At 40.9% G+C, this 16,368-nt stretch overlaps 1 protein-coding gene across 3 annotated transcripts in view; it reads right to left on the bottom strand.

The window, feature by feature from the left end:
* Positions 1 to 16,368, bottom strand: part of LOC122561661 (laminin subunit beta-4) — a 180,842-nt gene that overhangs the window by 97,021 nt on the left and 67,453 nt on the right. For all 3 annotated transcript variants that reach the window (XM_087999570.1, XM_087999569.1, XM_043713613.2), the window contains exons 3-5: positions 13,936 to 14,093; positions 8,220 to 8,355; positions 3,650 to 3,723 (exon numbers count right to left, since the gene is read on the bottom strand). In XM_087999570.1, coding sequence (XP_087855696.1) covers positions 3,650 to 3,723; positions 8,220 to 8,355; positions 13,936 to 14,093 — 368 coding nt within the window. The remainder of the gene's footprint in view (positions 1 to 3,649; positions 3,724 to 8,219; positions 8,356 to 13,935; positions 14,094 to 16,368) is intronic.

A 16,368-nucleotide genomic window follows, 5' to 3' on the forward strand; every position in this document is an offset into this window, starting at 1 on the left:
GCCTCCCCAGCACCTCAATACTACCTGTTCCTCTACCTCTTTGTGTCATCTGCAAACCGAGTAACAATGTCCTCAGTTCCTTCGTCAACATCGTTAATACAGAATGCGAATAGTTGTGGTTCCAACACAGACCCCTGTGGAAATCCATTAGTCACAGTTTGCCATCTTCTCTGCCGTCTGCCACTTAGGCAATCCTCTATCCATGCTAGTACCTTGCTTCTAACATCATCTTATTTTGCAGCCTCTGAACCTGGAGTCTTCTTTTGTCTGACTGATTTACAACAGTGGATGTGCTGTTTGGTGAATTCAACTCTAGTTGTTGACAGTTGTTAATTTGCTAACAGAAGTTGAAATCTCCTTCTCTGAAACCCCTTCCTACTTGCCACGGAACCTCAGCTCTAAACATCAAGCCATTGTTTCCATAGTCTACCAATGATCTCTTGTTTTTTGGACATCATTCCTCCACTGCCTGCAAATGATCACAGCCTGTTTGACTTCATCCCCAAGGTCCATGTGAGATGAAGCCATTGTTTTGATCTATTCTTGCCTCATGGAAATGACTTTTTATCAACTGGACTCGAATTTATCTTCACTTGTTCAGTGTCTTCTCAACTGCTACATGAATCTTTCAACACTTTCTGCCACTTTGACAGATCTAGTTCCTTGGCTTGAGCTTGTTTTTTGATTTGATTGGATTTGATTTATTGCTGTCACGTGTACTAAGGAACAGTGAAAATTATGTCTTATGGGCTCTACAGGCAGATCGTACTGTACAAGTGCATCAGGGTAACAGAACAGAGTGCAAGATATAGTGTTACAGCTGCTGAGAAGGTCCAGAGAGAGATCAACATTAACATTTGAGAGGTCTGTACAAACGTTTGATAACAGCAGGGACAAAGTTGTTCTTGAACCTGTTTTAACATGTGTATAAATATTTATATCTTCTGCCTGATGGAAGAGGGTGGAAAAGAGTGTAACTAGGGTGGGAGGAGTCTTTGATAAAGTTGGTTGCCTTCCCAAGAATAGATGAAGTCAATGGATGGATACACTTGCTTGCGTGATGGACTGGGCTGTGTTCACAACTCTCTGACCTTTCTTGTGGTCTTGGGAAGAGCAGCTGCCATCCACGCTGGTTACATCCAGGCAGGATGCCTTCAATAGTGCAACTATAAAGATTTGTAAGAGTGTTTATGAGCATGGCAAATTTCCTTAGCCTCCTGAAGAAGTAGAAGCATAGTTGTACTTTCTTGACCGTAGTGTCAAAGTGGGTGGACCAGGACAGATTGTTGGCAGTCATCACTCCCAAGAACTTTTGAGCACCTCCATCTCAGCACTATTGATGCAGACAGGAGTCCTCCACTCCGTTTCCTGAAGTCAATGACCAACTCCATCATTTTGCTGACCTTGATGAAGAGGTTGTTGTCTTTACCTAATGCCACCAACTTACAATGGCGGTGTTCTCAGCAAAGCCATAAATTAAGTGGTATGGAATTTAGCCACACAGTTGTGAGTGTATAAGGAGTTTAGTAGGGGCTGATTACACTGCCTTGTGAGGTACTGAGGTTGAGGATTATCGTGGAGGAGGTGTTGTCACGTATCCTTACCAACTGTTGTCTATGCAGCAGGAAGTTTAGAATCCAGTTACAGAGAGGGGTGCAGATACCTAGGTCCCAGAGTTTGGAGATGTATTTGTTTGAAATTGTGATGTTGAAAGTGGAGCTGCAGTCAATAAGTAGGAGCCTGGTGGAGGTGTCCTTGTTGTCCAGATGTTCCAAGGATGAGTGTAGGGTCAGGGAGATGGTGTCAGCTATGGATCTGTTGCACTGGTAGATAACTTGCAAAGGATCAAGGCAGTCAGGGAGGCTGGATGTGAGCTATGACCAACCTCTCGAAGCACTTCATAATGATGGAGGTCATAACCACTGGGCGGTAATCATTGAGGTATGCTGCACAATTTTCTTTGGCACTGGGATGATGGTGGTCTTTTTGAAGCAGGTGGGGACTTCAGATTGTAGTAAAGAAACATTAAAAATGTCCGTAAATACTCCCACCAGCTGGTCCATGCAGGATCTGAGTGCATGGCCGGGATTTCCATCTGGGTTAGTCACTTTATTATTGGCTTACATGTTCTCTACATGTTCATCCCTGCTGTGACTTTCAGAGGGTTTTCTCTGCTACTTTAAATAGAATTCCAACAGATCCCTATCCACCACGGCCTTCCTTTGCTGTCTGAACCTGTTCTCACACTAAGAAATCTTATTTCACTCACCTCTTTAATCTTAAATAAAAAGTGCTGTGATGCGCATCAGCAGTGTCCTAGTGTTGCCAGTCTTTTCAAGAAATATATAGAGTTCTTGTCTTACTTCCTAACCTCCTTTCTACATACATTGATGACTGCATCACTTCCTGCGCTTGCCGAGTAGAAAATGTCATCAGCTTTTATCCCAGTTTCCACCCTTCCCCCATCTTTGCATGGCCCATTTCCAACACTTCACTTACTTCTTCAAATTCTCTGCCTCCATTTATTGGCCTTAGCCCATTGACTGATATTCATTATAAATGCATTAACATTTATCTTGACTGCACTCACTCACAATCTGTTTCCGGGGAGGGCTCTATTCCATTCGTCCAGTTTCACCATCTGCTTTACAACTAGACCAACAATGTCACTATCTTCTCCCACGTTTTTGAAATGCCTTCCCTTTTTCCCCAGTGACGGTTTTCCTTCACTGCAGTTAGTAGGATCCATGTCTTCTGTTTGCCGCACTCCTGTTTTCACCCCTTTGTTTTCCTTCCCCAAAACATGATGGGGATCTCTTTACCTTCACCTTTTATCCGGCAGTCTCCATGATCAATACAACATTCACTGCCAGTTCTACCATCTCATGTGTGATGCAACAACAAAACACTCTTTGTCTCTTTATACCATAGGCGTCAGTCTTAGGTTAGCATCTGAAGGGCACAATATAATACAATGATGCTTGGAGTTTCTTTTGCTACCTGTTTCTCATACTGACCTCAATAATAAAAGAGAATTGCCTATAAGGACTTGGATGTGAGCACCCTTCACTCCCTATTAACAAAAAAAATTCAGAAACCTTCTGGTGGTTTATTTTATGCATAACCTGCACGAAGTTAGGGACAAACTACACTCAGTGTGAAGACCAAGCCCTGTTAGATTACTGACTGAGGAGGCCACAGTCTTTGAGCTATGATATGTCAGTGAGTGCGATGGCCTCCTCACCTGTGCTTTCACTCTGTTGTTGATGAACTCCTGAAACAGTGTGGCATCGATGAAGAATCATTTGCATCGTGGAGAAATTCAACAAGAATGGTGACAAAATGTCACAAACGTCCTCATGGCTGCAAGAACAAACCACCTTGGCCTTGTGACCATGTCATAGGATAGATTTCTGCTCAAACATACAGAATACAGGACAGCTTTATATCACTCGAGGGCTGTTAAAGAAGTTGCAACTGATGTTCTCGTCTCTTGATAAATATTGGGGGTGGGGAGTATTCATGCAAAAAGAAACCTATTGAAGGAAGACTGGTGGAGATAAAGATAAAACTCAATTAACATGTTTGCCTGTTGTTAGTCATGGCTTCTACTTGAATAGGAGCTGGCACGATAATTTGAAAATATTACCTTGAAGGAAAGGAAAAGGTGACTGAATTGAAAAAGGATTTCCAGATCCAGCCGAATGCTGACATGGTGCACACCTACAGCAACAAAGAAGTTCATTGTAATTCAGAAAACATGACAAGTTACAGATTGCCGATCTGTATAAACAAGATTAATAAAGTAGGGAATTACTGTCAGCTACAATATTGATTAAATGCTTAACATGTTTGTATGGCATTCCTCTGCCTGTTATTTTAACAGAAGATTAATCTTTATACTCTGACATTTTTTTCTGTATCTCCCCTCCCCTCTCTGATTTCATCAGATCACTTTTCTTTGATTCCTTTCCAGTTCACCCAGTTAATCTAGAGGCAACCCTTGCATTTGTCTCTTCACCTTCTTCATAATAGCACATTAATTGATTGCATTTTCCCCTCATACTTCATGACGGTTCCCTTCTAACATCTCTCTTTCTCTCCTCTCAGTACATATTGACACCATTTTGCCCAAGATCTCTCTACACCCTTATTTGCAGTTGTTGATCCAGGAGATTGAAACCCTGGTCCAAGCAGTGGACTGGATTTCCCAAATCTGCAAGAATGTGATGTAAACATGAATTTTTTACTCACAACATAGGGCTGCTTGTAAGTCGAATGATGTTAGCAGCATTATAGAAGGTCTCCAATTCAGTTATGAAACGCTATAATTTGTTCTGATTCCAAACAAGATTGGAAGCTGCTAACATGAGTGGGCTAGATCTAACTATTCACTCTTTAGACAAGGGTAGGGTTGCCAACTCAGGTTGAACATGTTCCAGGACAATCCATGGAAGTGATGTCATGGATAGCCGGGGATGTAAGAGGACCACAGTTTCAGATAAAAAGCAGTGGAGAGCAGTATGGAGAGCAATTGTAGACAAGTGAAAACTGAACCATGTGGAATTTACTTCATTCTAAGCTCTCCACTTGTATACAGCTGCTTCAAACTCTTCAATCATGGACTGGAGTGCCGCTCCCTGCCAAAAGAAGTTAATACGAGAAGTGCACATTATTCTAAGTTGCAGTTCTAATCTAACCTGGTTTTGAGCTAAGTAGGCTTCCTGTAAACTACCAACTCCGGGCCTGGCTGTCCTCAGATCAGTTAAAAGGCAGGAGCAGCTGTCATCAATCAGAGCCACAGCACTACAATGTTTCACTTTCCATTTGAATGTGAAACAGCTACATTCAAGCAGTAGGAACAGGAGAGTCTGATAATCCTACTGCATTAGGCTGTCACAGGTTCTGCACTTCAAGTGTTAACTACCTGCACTAAAGATGGTGGAGACTAAACAAACAAAGGAGAAAGAGAAGAGTTCTGCCTGCGTGCCTGCTCCCTTCGCTACTGGTGTTGGAGTTTTAAATTTCAGAATGCTTTCATTGGCCACTAGGAGGTCGACGCCAATTCCATTAACTCCTGGCCATTTTGGGAGTGTTGGCAACACAACAAGTAGGTGTCGCTGACCAGTTTGCGATGGTTGTGTGAGGTGGTCCTTGGAATACTGTAGTCCTAATCTTTGAAGTAATTTGATTCAACTGAGTGGCTTGCTACACTACATCAGGCAGGTAAACATAAAAAATATTAGTGTGAATCCGAAATCAGTATAAGCCATACTGTATAAGAGTGGTACATACACATTATTTAGAGTCATAGAGTCATAGAGATGTACAGAATGGAAACATAACCTTCAGTCCAACCTGTCCATGCCAACCAGATATCCCAACCCAATCTAGTCCCACCTGCCAGCACCCGGCCCATATCCCTCCAAACCCTTCCCATTCATATACCCATCCAGATGCCTTTTAAATGTTGCAGTTGTACCAGCCTCCACCACATCCTCTGGCAGCTCATTCCATACACGTACCACCCTCTGAGTGAAAATGTTGCCGCTTAGGTCCCTTTTATATTTTCCCCCTCTCACCCTAAACCTATGCCCTCTACTTCTGGACTCACCCACCCCCAAAAAAAGGCTTTGTCTGTTTATCCTATCCATGCCCCTCATGATTTTATAAACCTCTGTAAGGTCATGCCTCAGTCTCTGATGCTCCAGGGAAAACAGCCCTAGCCTATCAACCTCTCCCTCAACCTCAAATCCTCCAACCCTGGCAACATCCTTGTAAATCTTTTCTGAACCCTTTCAAGTTTCACAACATCTTTCTGATAGGAAGGACACCAGAATTGCATGCAATATTCCAATAGTGGCCTAAACCAATGTCCTGTACAGCCACAACATACCTCCCAACTCCTGCACTCAGTACTCTGACCAATAAAGGAAAGCATACCAAATGCCTTCTTCACTATCCTATCTACCTGCAACTCCACTTTCAAGGAGCTATGAACCTGCACCCCAAGGTCTGTTTGTTTAGCAACACTCCCTAGGACCTTACCATTAAGTGTACAAATCCTGCTAAGATCCCAAATTGCAGCACCTCACATTTATCTAAATTAAACTCCATCTGCCACTTCTCAGCCCACTGGCCCATCTGATCAAGATCCCGTTGTAATCTGAGGTAACCTTCTTCACTGTCCACTACACCTCCGATTTTGGTGTCATCTGCAAACTTACTAACTACATCTCTTATGCTCACATCCAAATCATTTATATAAATGATGAAAAGTAGTGGATCCAGCAACAATCCTTGTGGCACACCACTGGTCATAGGCCTCCAGTCTGAAAATCAACCCTCCACCACCACCCTCTGTCTTCTACATTTGAGCCAGGTCTGTTTCCAAATGGCAAGTTCTCCCTGTATTCCATGAGATCTAACCTTGCTAACCAGTCTCCCATGGGGAACCTTGTTGAACACCTTACTGAAGTCCATATTGATCACATCTACCACTCTGCCCTCATTAATCTTCTTTGTTACTTCTTCAAAAAACTCAATTAAGTTTGTGAGACATGATTTCCCACACAAAAAGCCATGTTGACTATCCCTAATCAGTCCTTGCTTTTCCAAATACATGTACATCCTGTTCCTCAGGATTCCCTCCAACAATATGCCCACCACCGATGTCAGGCTCACTGGTCTATAATCCCCTGGCTTGTCCATACCACCCTTCTTAAACAGTGGCACCACGTTTGCCAACCTCCAGTCTTCCAGCACCTCACCTGTGACTATTGATGATACAAACATCTCAGCAAGGGGCCCAGCAATCACTTCCCTAGCTTGATCTATTTGAGATTTTATGGGCAAAATCTGCCACCAATATTAGTTTTTTTTAATAAACTAAACTGAAATTCTCAAACTTGCACACCAGGGCTTGAACCCACAATCGATGATTACCAGTCTCTGATAACATAACTACCTTGCTATTGTAAGCCAGTTTTAACAAACAGACAAACTGGAAAAGTGTGCATTTGAATTTCTGTTGATGCTGAATTGTTTTTGCTTGCTTGTGACATAACCCTACATTATTGTAATCTCTTTCATCTTATTATCTTTGCTTTTTATTAATAATTGGCATTTCAACATGAATAAAAGTCAGAAAATATGTAATATAGAGTGCTGACTGCTGTCCCCTGTCATACATTATAATACAAAGTCATTATCTTAATAAACTTAATATTTTGTTTTAATAAGTAATGCAGATATTATCTTATATGCTAAAAGGACTTAAGGCTCAGATTTAATATGCATGAGGCTGTTTGTATTCTAACATGAATGAAAAGATTAGGATATATTCTATCCCTTGCTAATACTATCCTGAGAAAAGCACCAGTGCAAATAAGTTCACTACATAGTAATGACTCCTGTGAGTGAAATTGTGATTAGTCTGTAAATTGATGTGAAATTATTGAGTATTATTTAATTCTGGGCAGCATCCAATGTGCTTGATTATTTAAAGAGAATCTGTACATCCACTTGAAATGGAAAATAAAGAACAGGGTTATATAGGGAAAGAGCAGGAATATAAGATTTATTAGATAGCTTTTGCAAATAGCCTGTGTGGCTACAATGGGTTAACTACCCTCTCTCAATGCTGTAAGATTCCACGATTAATATTCTTGGTAGGAGCTGAGCTGAAGTGTACTTAAAAGGTGTAATGGCTACAAAAAGGTATAATGTGGACAACTGTCCTGCTTAGAAAGTAAATATCAATGAGAAGCAACATATAGTAGCAGCATTGTGGTGATGCTTGTTTCAGTGAATGCACTGGGATAAAGGTGCAGTGGTGAATCTTTAATGGAACACCCTATGCTCCATTATCTCCCATATGTTGCAAAAAAGATTTGGAATTCAATTCTGACCTGAACACAGGATCACAGTCTCAGAATAAGGAATTAGCCAATGAGATGAGGAGAATTCCCTTAAATCAAAGGGATTTAAATTTTTAAACTCTCTACCTGAGCTGTGGATACTGAATTGTAGTGTAAATTTAAGACTGACGTCAGTCAAGTTTTGCTAATTTATGTTAAGAGATATGCGTATAGTACAGGAAAGTGGAATTGAGATGGAGGATCAGCTATGATCTTGTTGAACAATAAGTTAGGCTCAAATGACGAAATGACCTTCGCCAGTTCCTATATCTTATTTACCAACCTTTTCCACTAACCTACCGTTTTTAGACTGCCACCATTTCCTTTTCCGATCTGGTTCAAAAGCAGTGATCACATTTTCAATGCGATGGCTGTTGGTAGAGCTGATATGGTTGTAAGGTAATCTTGAATCACAAGTAAAACACTTCTGTTCATCCTATTTAATGGAAACAGACATGTCTCATTTACATACACTAATATGGACATATCAATTGGAAAGTTGATTAATACAAGAACAACCTTGTTTATCTGAATGTCTATTATCTGAATTTCGGATTATCCAAACAAGATCTCAAGGTCCCATAAAAACGTTATCTGTTATCCGAACAATCAGTTATCCAAACAAAATGCTCTCCGTCTGCATCATTTGTATAATCAAGGTTGTTCTGTTGTTTATTGTTATCAAAGCTGCTAATTCTTTCCTTCTGTAAAAAACGTTGGGATGTTGCATTGATAATGCTTGTTGATACAGAAATGACAGTGAATCCCCCTGACAATGTGAATTGACCTCTCTTAGCATGTGATATCAATGAGGTTTCCAATGAGAGTACAGAAACTTGGTTTGTTGTTCTTCCAAAAATCAGAATCAGCAAATTACCAGCAGTAAATTGGCAGATTTTTATCCTCCTTGCTTTTGTCACAATCCTACCCCACTTACAGTTATACACAAGACATTTATGGGCGGCACGGTGGCACAGCAATTAGCACTGCTGCCTCACAGCGCCAGAGACCCATGTTCAATTCCTGCCTCAGGCAACTGTCTGTGTGGAGTTTGCACATTCTCCCTGTGTCTACATGGGTTTCGTCCGGGTGCTCCGGTTTCCTCCCACAATCCAAACATGTGCAGGTCAGGTGAATTGGCCATGCTAAATTTCCCGTAGTGTTAGGTTAGGGGTAAATGTAGGGGAATGAGTCTGGGTGGGTTGCTCTTCGGAGGGTCGGTGTGGACCTGTTGGGCCAAAGGGCCTGTTTCCACACTGTAAGTAATCTAATCTAATTTGGACTTCAGGACATTGACTTTGCCCTAGTAACTTTGTATCAAAGGATCATTGCCACCAATCATCTAAACAACTCTTATACATTTGGTTTAACCACTTTGAGATGTTTATAAGCCACCAAAAGATGAAATATACATCTCATTGTTAAAAAAATAGATAATTTTAAAGCTGATAATGGAAAAGAAATTATTTATCCACAAAGTATGAATTATTCTGATTATAAATGAAAACACATAATTTAAGTGAAAATGGATTGGACAGCTTTATTGATCTTTTGCCAACTAGTAATTAAACAAAATGATCCTACTTAACGAGACTTGAATCTGAATGAATATCATGCAGACAAACAAGCCTTCAGGCAGCTTATCTTAATTATTCACTACAAAATAGAGACACTGAGCATTGTCGTTAATTCTAGTTTTACAATCTGTTTTAAAGTATAAAAGATGTTTATCATGCTCAGAGCAATGAATTTAAATAAACATTGAAATAACAGGCACTGGGGGAATCCAGTATATTAATGCTGAAGGAGAATTTATAAACATCACCATGGATTCACAAATGAATTACCATAACTTTTCTGCCTATTCACTCTTACCAAGTGATCAACATTTCTTTTTCTGTTAAAAACAGAAAGAACTGCAGATGCTGTAAATCAGAAACAAAAACAGAAGTTGCTGGAAAAGCCTAGTAGGTCTGGCAGCATCTGTGAAGAGAAATCAGAGTTAACATTTTGGATTTGGTGACCCTTCCTCAGCTCTGATTTCTCTTCACAAATGCTGCCAGACCTGCTGAGCTTTGCTAGCAACATTGGTTTTGTTTTTTCTCCATTGTTTGCTTACAGTCTCCACAGTCAAACTATCAATTAACTCATAGTAATTGAAATGAAATGTTCTTCAGCTTTGCAGGAAATAATGATGTTGTGACAATACAGATTTCAGACTTTTCTCCGAATGTGTTTTCATGCAAGTTTGTAGCATATCGTGGCTTGTCAGGCGCTTGTCTGCCCAGGAGTCCCTAGTGCATGATTAATGAAACATGAACTAACTTGTACACAACAATTAAAAACCCATTTGACACCACAGTGCAAACATCTTTCACACTAAATTGAACATGCATTCAGGAATTTGTTATGCAGCTTCGAACAATGCACCATTAATGACAGGTTATGGCAATCCCTCCTCTTCTGAAGGACCTCCATAAAGCACTTCTCAAGCTCTTTTAATACAATGTCTTACATTGACATGTAGAGAAAAACATGTATTCTTTCTAAGACACCCTCATTCTTTAATTTTACTTCAATGTTGAGCAATTTTGTGAACTTGCCTGGACAGAGCATTCTTCCATTTTGTAGGCAAAGACAGCAATTCATTTTGTCATGTTTATTTGAATTGTTTGCTTTAGTAGATCAGGTTGCAGGAAGTTTATCAAAGGGCACACACAATACTTCATTGTGAACCCAACCACCTTTTTAATGTGTTTCAAGAGGGGAGGCGATGGCCTTGTGATATTATTGCTGATTGTTAATCCGAAGGCCCAGGTAATGTTCTGGGGATGTGGGTTTGAATCCCACATGGCAGATGGTGGAATTTGTATTCAGTAAAAAAAAATCTGGAATTAAGAGTTTAATGATGACGGTGAAACCATTGGCAATGGTCAGGAAAAAACCATCTGGTTCATTAATGTCCTTTAGAGAAGGAGACTGCAATCCTTACCTGGTCTGGCCTACTTGTGGTTGACTCTTAACTGCCCTCTGGGCAATTAGGGATGGGCAATAAATGTTGGCCAGGCCAGTGACACCCTCATCCCGGGAATGAATAAAAACATTAAATTATATTGGTCAAAGTCGAAAAAAATTATGTTACCCACACATAAATAATCTTCTGAGTTTTTCTCTGTATAACCATTCAGTGTGATGTGACAACCACTCAGTGAGGAAATAAAACTGCATTGGGATATGAATTCGGATTGGTACGGATCTCAAAGGAATAGATTGATTTTGCTACAAAGGAAAGCTCCGACTCCATGCTACCTCTAGAAATGCATCACACTAGAGTTTAAAGCTGATACTGAGAGAAATAATGGACTGTTTATATCCATTCTCTGCATGCAGACCAGGGTTACAATTCAGCACTGATTGCCCACATCTCATGGCTCTGAAATAATCTGATGGTGTATCGGAGCGAGTGAAATTTGGCAACTGTTTAAACTAAGTCCTTTGTACAATTTAATCAGAACATATGATGGCCTTGTTCCACTCTGTTTTTTTGCATTCTTTCAATAATTAGATATTACAACTTTAAAAAAATCTTAAATTCACATACATAACCAGAAACTACTGGAAAATCTCAGCAGGTCTGGTAGCGTCAGTGGTGAGAAATCAGAGTTAACATTTTAGATCCAGTGACCTTCTTGGGAACTGATGGTAACTAGGAAAATGTTGTGTTTTGTGCAGAAGATAGAGTGGGGGCAGGCAGGGGAAGGGAGTTAGCAGGAGAAAGTGAGGTCTGCAGATGCTGGAGATCAAAGTTGAAACTTTATTGCTGGAACAGCACAGCAGGTCAGGCAGCATCCAGGGAACAGGAGATTCGACGTTTTGGGCACAGGCCCTTCTTCAGGAATCGGCAGAGAGCTTCTTCAAGGAAGGCATCCTTGTAAGAGGATTCGCAGTAGGTTGAAATCTTCGAGGAGAAAGTGAGGTCTGCAGATGCTGGAGATCAAAGTTGAAACTTTATTGCTGGAACAGCACAGCAGGTCAGGCAGCATCCAGGGAACAGGAGATTCGACGTTTTGGGCACAGGCCCTTCTTCAGGAAAGAAGGGAGTTAGCAGTAAACAGTAAGTGGGGCTAGAGCCAAAGAGAGAGAAGAACAGTTGGACAAAGTAATGGATAAAGATCAGCCAATACCCATCTCATAGAATCACAGAGTCATAGACTCATACAGCACAGAAATAGATCCTTCAGTCCAACCAGGCAATGTCAACCATAATCCCAAACTAAACTAGTCCCCCCTGTCTGCGGTTGGCCCATATCCCTTCGAACATTTCTTATTCACGCATTTATCTAAATGTCTTTTAAATGTTGTAACTGTACCTGTATCTACCACTTCCTCTGGAAGTTCAATTTCAGATGCCGTCAGACCCACTGAGTTTCTCCAATAATTTCTGTCTTTGTAAGAACCTGGTACAAGATATTTCTAATGAATCTGTTCAGAGATGTTATTCTACATCTCTAGGAGAAAGTGAGGACAGCAGATGTTGGAGATCAGAGGTGAGAGTGTGATGCAGGAAAAGCACAGCAGGTCAGGCAGCATTCAAGGAGCAGCAGAGTCAACATTTCGGGCATAAGCTCTTCATCAGGAATGAGGCTTGTGGGTTAGGGGCTGAGAGATAAATGGAAGGGGGGGTGGGGTTGCTAGGAAGGTAGCTGAGAAAGCGATAGGTGGATGAAGATGAGGGAGAAGGTGATAGATCTGAGGGAGGAGTGATGACAGGTCAGGAGGGCGGTGCTGAGTTGAAGGCTTGTGACTGGGATAATGTGAGGGGAGGGGAAATGAGGAAGCTGTTGAAATCCACATTTATCCCCTGTGGTTGCTAGGTCCGAAGATGGAAAATGAGGCATTTTTCCTCCAGGCATTGGGTGGTAATGGTTTGGAGATGGAGGAGGCCCAGGATCTGCAGGTCTTTGACAGAGTGGGAGAGGGAGTTGAAGTGTTCAGCCATGGGCTGGTGGGGTTGTTGGGTGTGGGTGTCCCAGAGATGTTCTGTGAAATGATCCACAAGCAGGCATCCTGTCTCCATGATGTAGAGAAGACTACATTAGGTGCAATGGATGCAGTAGATGACATTTGTAGAGGTACAAGTAAATTTCTGTGGAATGTGGAAGGATCCCTTGGGGCCTTGGGTCATTTCAACCAACCCCTGGTGACATGGTGGCTCAGTGGTTAGCACTGCTGCCTCATAGCACCAGAGACTCATGTTTGATTCCAGTCTTGGGTGACTGTCTATGTGAAGTTTGCACATTCTCCTTGTGTCTGCGTGGGTTTCCTTCAGGTGCTCCAGTTTCCTCCCACAGTCCGAAGATGTGCAGGTTAGGTGAATTGGCCATGCTAAGTTGTCCCATAGTGGTCAGGGATGTGTAGGTTAGGTGCATTAGTCAGGAGTAAATATAGAGTAGGGAGAATGGGTTTGGGTGGGTTACTCTTTGGAGGTTGGTGTGGACTTGTTGGGCCAAAAGGCCTGTTTCCACACTGTAGGGATTCTGTGATTAATTGCCACTCACACAGATTGTCAATATTTTATCTCAATAGAATTGCTGAGACAAATCCAAGTCAAATCTGCAATGGTCGTGATAGTGCTTCTGGATGTCCTCCTCAGCAATTAATCCATTCTCAAATCTAAAAATTACCTGTGGAAGCACCTAATCAGGTACATTATTTGTGATATTTTACAGAATAAGTTTCATTTAAGAATCCTCAGCCAAACTGGGAATATGTCATGGTTAAATCTAAGCTTTCTGTATCCATACTATTTATATTATTTGTTCATGGGATGCAGATATTGATAACAAAGTCCCCATTTCTTGCCCATCCCTAATTAACCTTAAGAAGTTGGTGGTAACCCACCTTTGTGTCAAACTTCATTAATTTATTTATTACTCACTGTATGATTGTGGGCTAAAGTTGAATGGTAATGTACAGATTAACTTTAAAATTAATGTTTTTAAAAGTATGAACTGACCTGTAAGTGACTGAGGATACAATATTTTTCTGGCCTATTCAGACCACAGGTTGAGGAAGCAGATAGCTGACTGCTACGGCCCACAAGCAGGTCTCCAAGAGGTGGGTAACAAGAACCAGCAGTGCAATCCCCTTGACCAGAGGCAACCTTTAGCAACACTGTAAAGACATCATAAAAATTTTGATAAAACACATGTACTGTTAATTCTCATTGTAAGACAGTTATTAATCAAGATGTCTGGGGAAATAAAAAAAAATAGATTGGTGCAGTAACTCATACCAATCTGTGTTTGGTGGTTAATGTTTAGATTTCTATCCCCATTTTCAATTCCCTCCACAGTCTAGCCTTACTCTACGTTTGTAATTACTGCAATTTTGTCCAGCCTTACAACTGTCTAAAATCCTTGTGCTGCTCTATCTTTGGTCGCTTGCTCATCCCTGAGGGTGATCCCTCAGTAATTAGCACGGTGGCTCAGTAGTTAGCACTGCTGCCTCACAGCACCAAGAACCTGGGTTCAATTCCAGCTTTCGGTGACTGTCTGTGTGGAGTTTACACGTTGTCCCTGTGTCTGTGCGGGTATTCTCCCACAATCCAAAGATGTGCAGGTTAGGTAGGGCCATGCTAAATTGCCCATAATGTTCATGGATGTGTGGGTTAGGTGCATTAGTCAGGGGTAAATGTGGGGGCATGAATCTGGGTGGGTTACTCTTCGGAGGGTCAGTGTGGACCAGTTGGGCCAAATGGCCTGTTCCCACACGGCAGGCATTCTATGAAATTCTATCTCCCTCCACTCTCCAAGGTGCTAAACTCCAGAATTGCCTTTCTACCTCTATTTCCTCCTTGATAATGTCCCTTAAAATCTACCTCTTCAGTCATATTTCTTTATGTGGCTTGGTGTCAAATTGTGTGAGGTTTTCCTTGTTTGAAATGCACTGGGCCGTTTTACTGAGCCAAAGAAATTCTTTGAATAGAAGTCAGTATTATGAAAGCCAAAAAAAAATCAAAGTATAATGTTCAGGGCAGAGGAAAGAAACTTTATCTGCATCTGGCTTGTGCTCTCCCGGATTTGGAAATGTTTAACATTGAAATCAATGAAAAGTATGTTAATGTTCCACTTAACCTCACTGAGACAGAACATAGGTGAGAGCCAAAAGCAGGTAAACTATAATAGCCCATGACTCTCAAGAGCAGTACAGTAATCATCATCAGATTACAGCTAAGTTGTTTAATGTTCTAGTTAGTCAGGAGTTAAAGCAGTTTTTAATTCCACTAAATTTTCCTGGCTAATTATTCAAGCCAACTAAGTCAGAACTCTCTGAATTCCTCTACTCAAAATCCCAGAATTGGGCAGTTTGTACAAAGAGATCTCCACATTCTTCAGGCAATGAATGTACAGTCAGATCCTGGGGCACACATTTCAGGGTAAATCCAATCTCTGACTGTCTGGAGATCAGAAGAGCCAATCAGCATGAATGATCTGATCTGTAACTTTTTCAAATGCTACAGAAAAAGCATCATGAATCTGTATGGTTGCATAAGACAGCGAGACTCCAGTTTTCTTTTAGAATGCACGTTTTAATTTTAAATAGACGCACACCAGTCAGTTCAATTATAGTCAAAAAAGATAGGCACGAAAATGATTGAGAGACATTAGGCCATGAATGTCACAAAGACCAATTTCTATCAAATAATGATCCTTATCCACTGGCTGGAAACTTGAAATGAATTGTTGAAATACAGATGTTTTAAAAAAAAACATAAATTTAAAATAACTTCAGCACAATCAAGATGGCCACATAATTTACATTAACTGTACAATCCATATTAAACCCCATTGGAACAAAGGAAGAAGTCTGCAAAACCAACCATTCCTTGAAGTGCCCACACCTCCTGCATCACTAATAACACCATTCTAACAATATCTTGAGTATTCAACAGTTGAAAAAGGACCATTAAAGACTAATGACTGGGAGAACCAGGACCCTGATTTAAGCTAGCTCATTGATCATGAGTGAATCCACTAAGTTACAAGAGAAATGTGGGCATACCAGTCGCACCCGCATTGCAGCAGGAAGTCTGCATCTTTGACATATTGATGTGCAACTGGAAATGGAAGTTTTTACTGCCTGTGCAGTGCCACTGGCAATTTCATGTCTGAAGAATGCCTGCACTACATTTGCATTCAATTTCCAGGTTTTTCCAATTTTCCTTTCAGTTTCTGCATTGCTCTTGTCTCTGCCTTGCTGTTCATTGTCCCATTGAGCATTCCAGTGTTTTGTACTATACTGCACTGCTTTTGCATTCCAGCTCAAGATTACACTTCAGCCTATTTTTAGGTTTTTGTTTAATTAAGGCAGCATTAAATATTTCTTTTGTCTTGAAAGAACATGCATTCTAATCAAAAATAAATTAGCCCTGTTTTCTTGGTAGTTA

This window comes from Chiloscyllium plagiosum, unplaced genomic scaffold (assembly GCF_037043375.1).
Source record: "Chiloscyllium plagiosum isolate Xiang-an unplaced genomic scaffold, Cpla_swu_hap1 HiC_scaffold_23, whole genome shotgun sequence".
NCBI lineage: Eukaryota > Metazoa > Chordata > Chondrichthyes > Orectolobiformes > Hemiscylliidae > Chiloscyllium > Chiloscyllium plagiosum.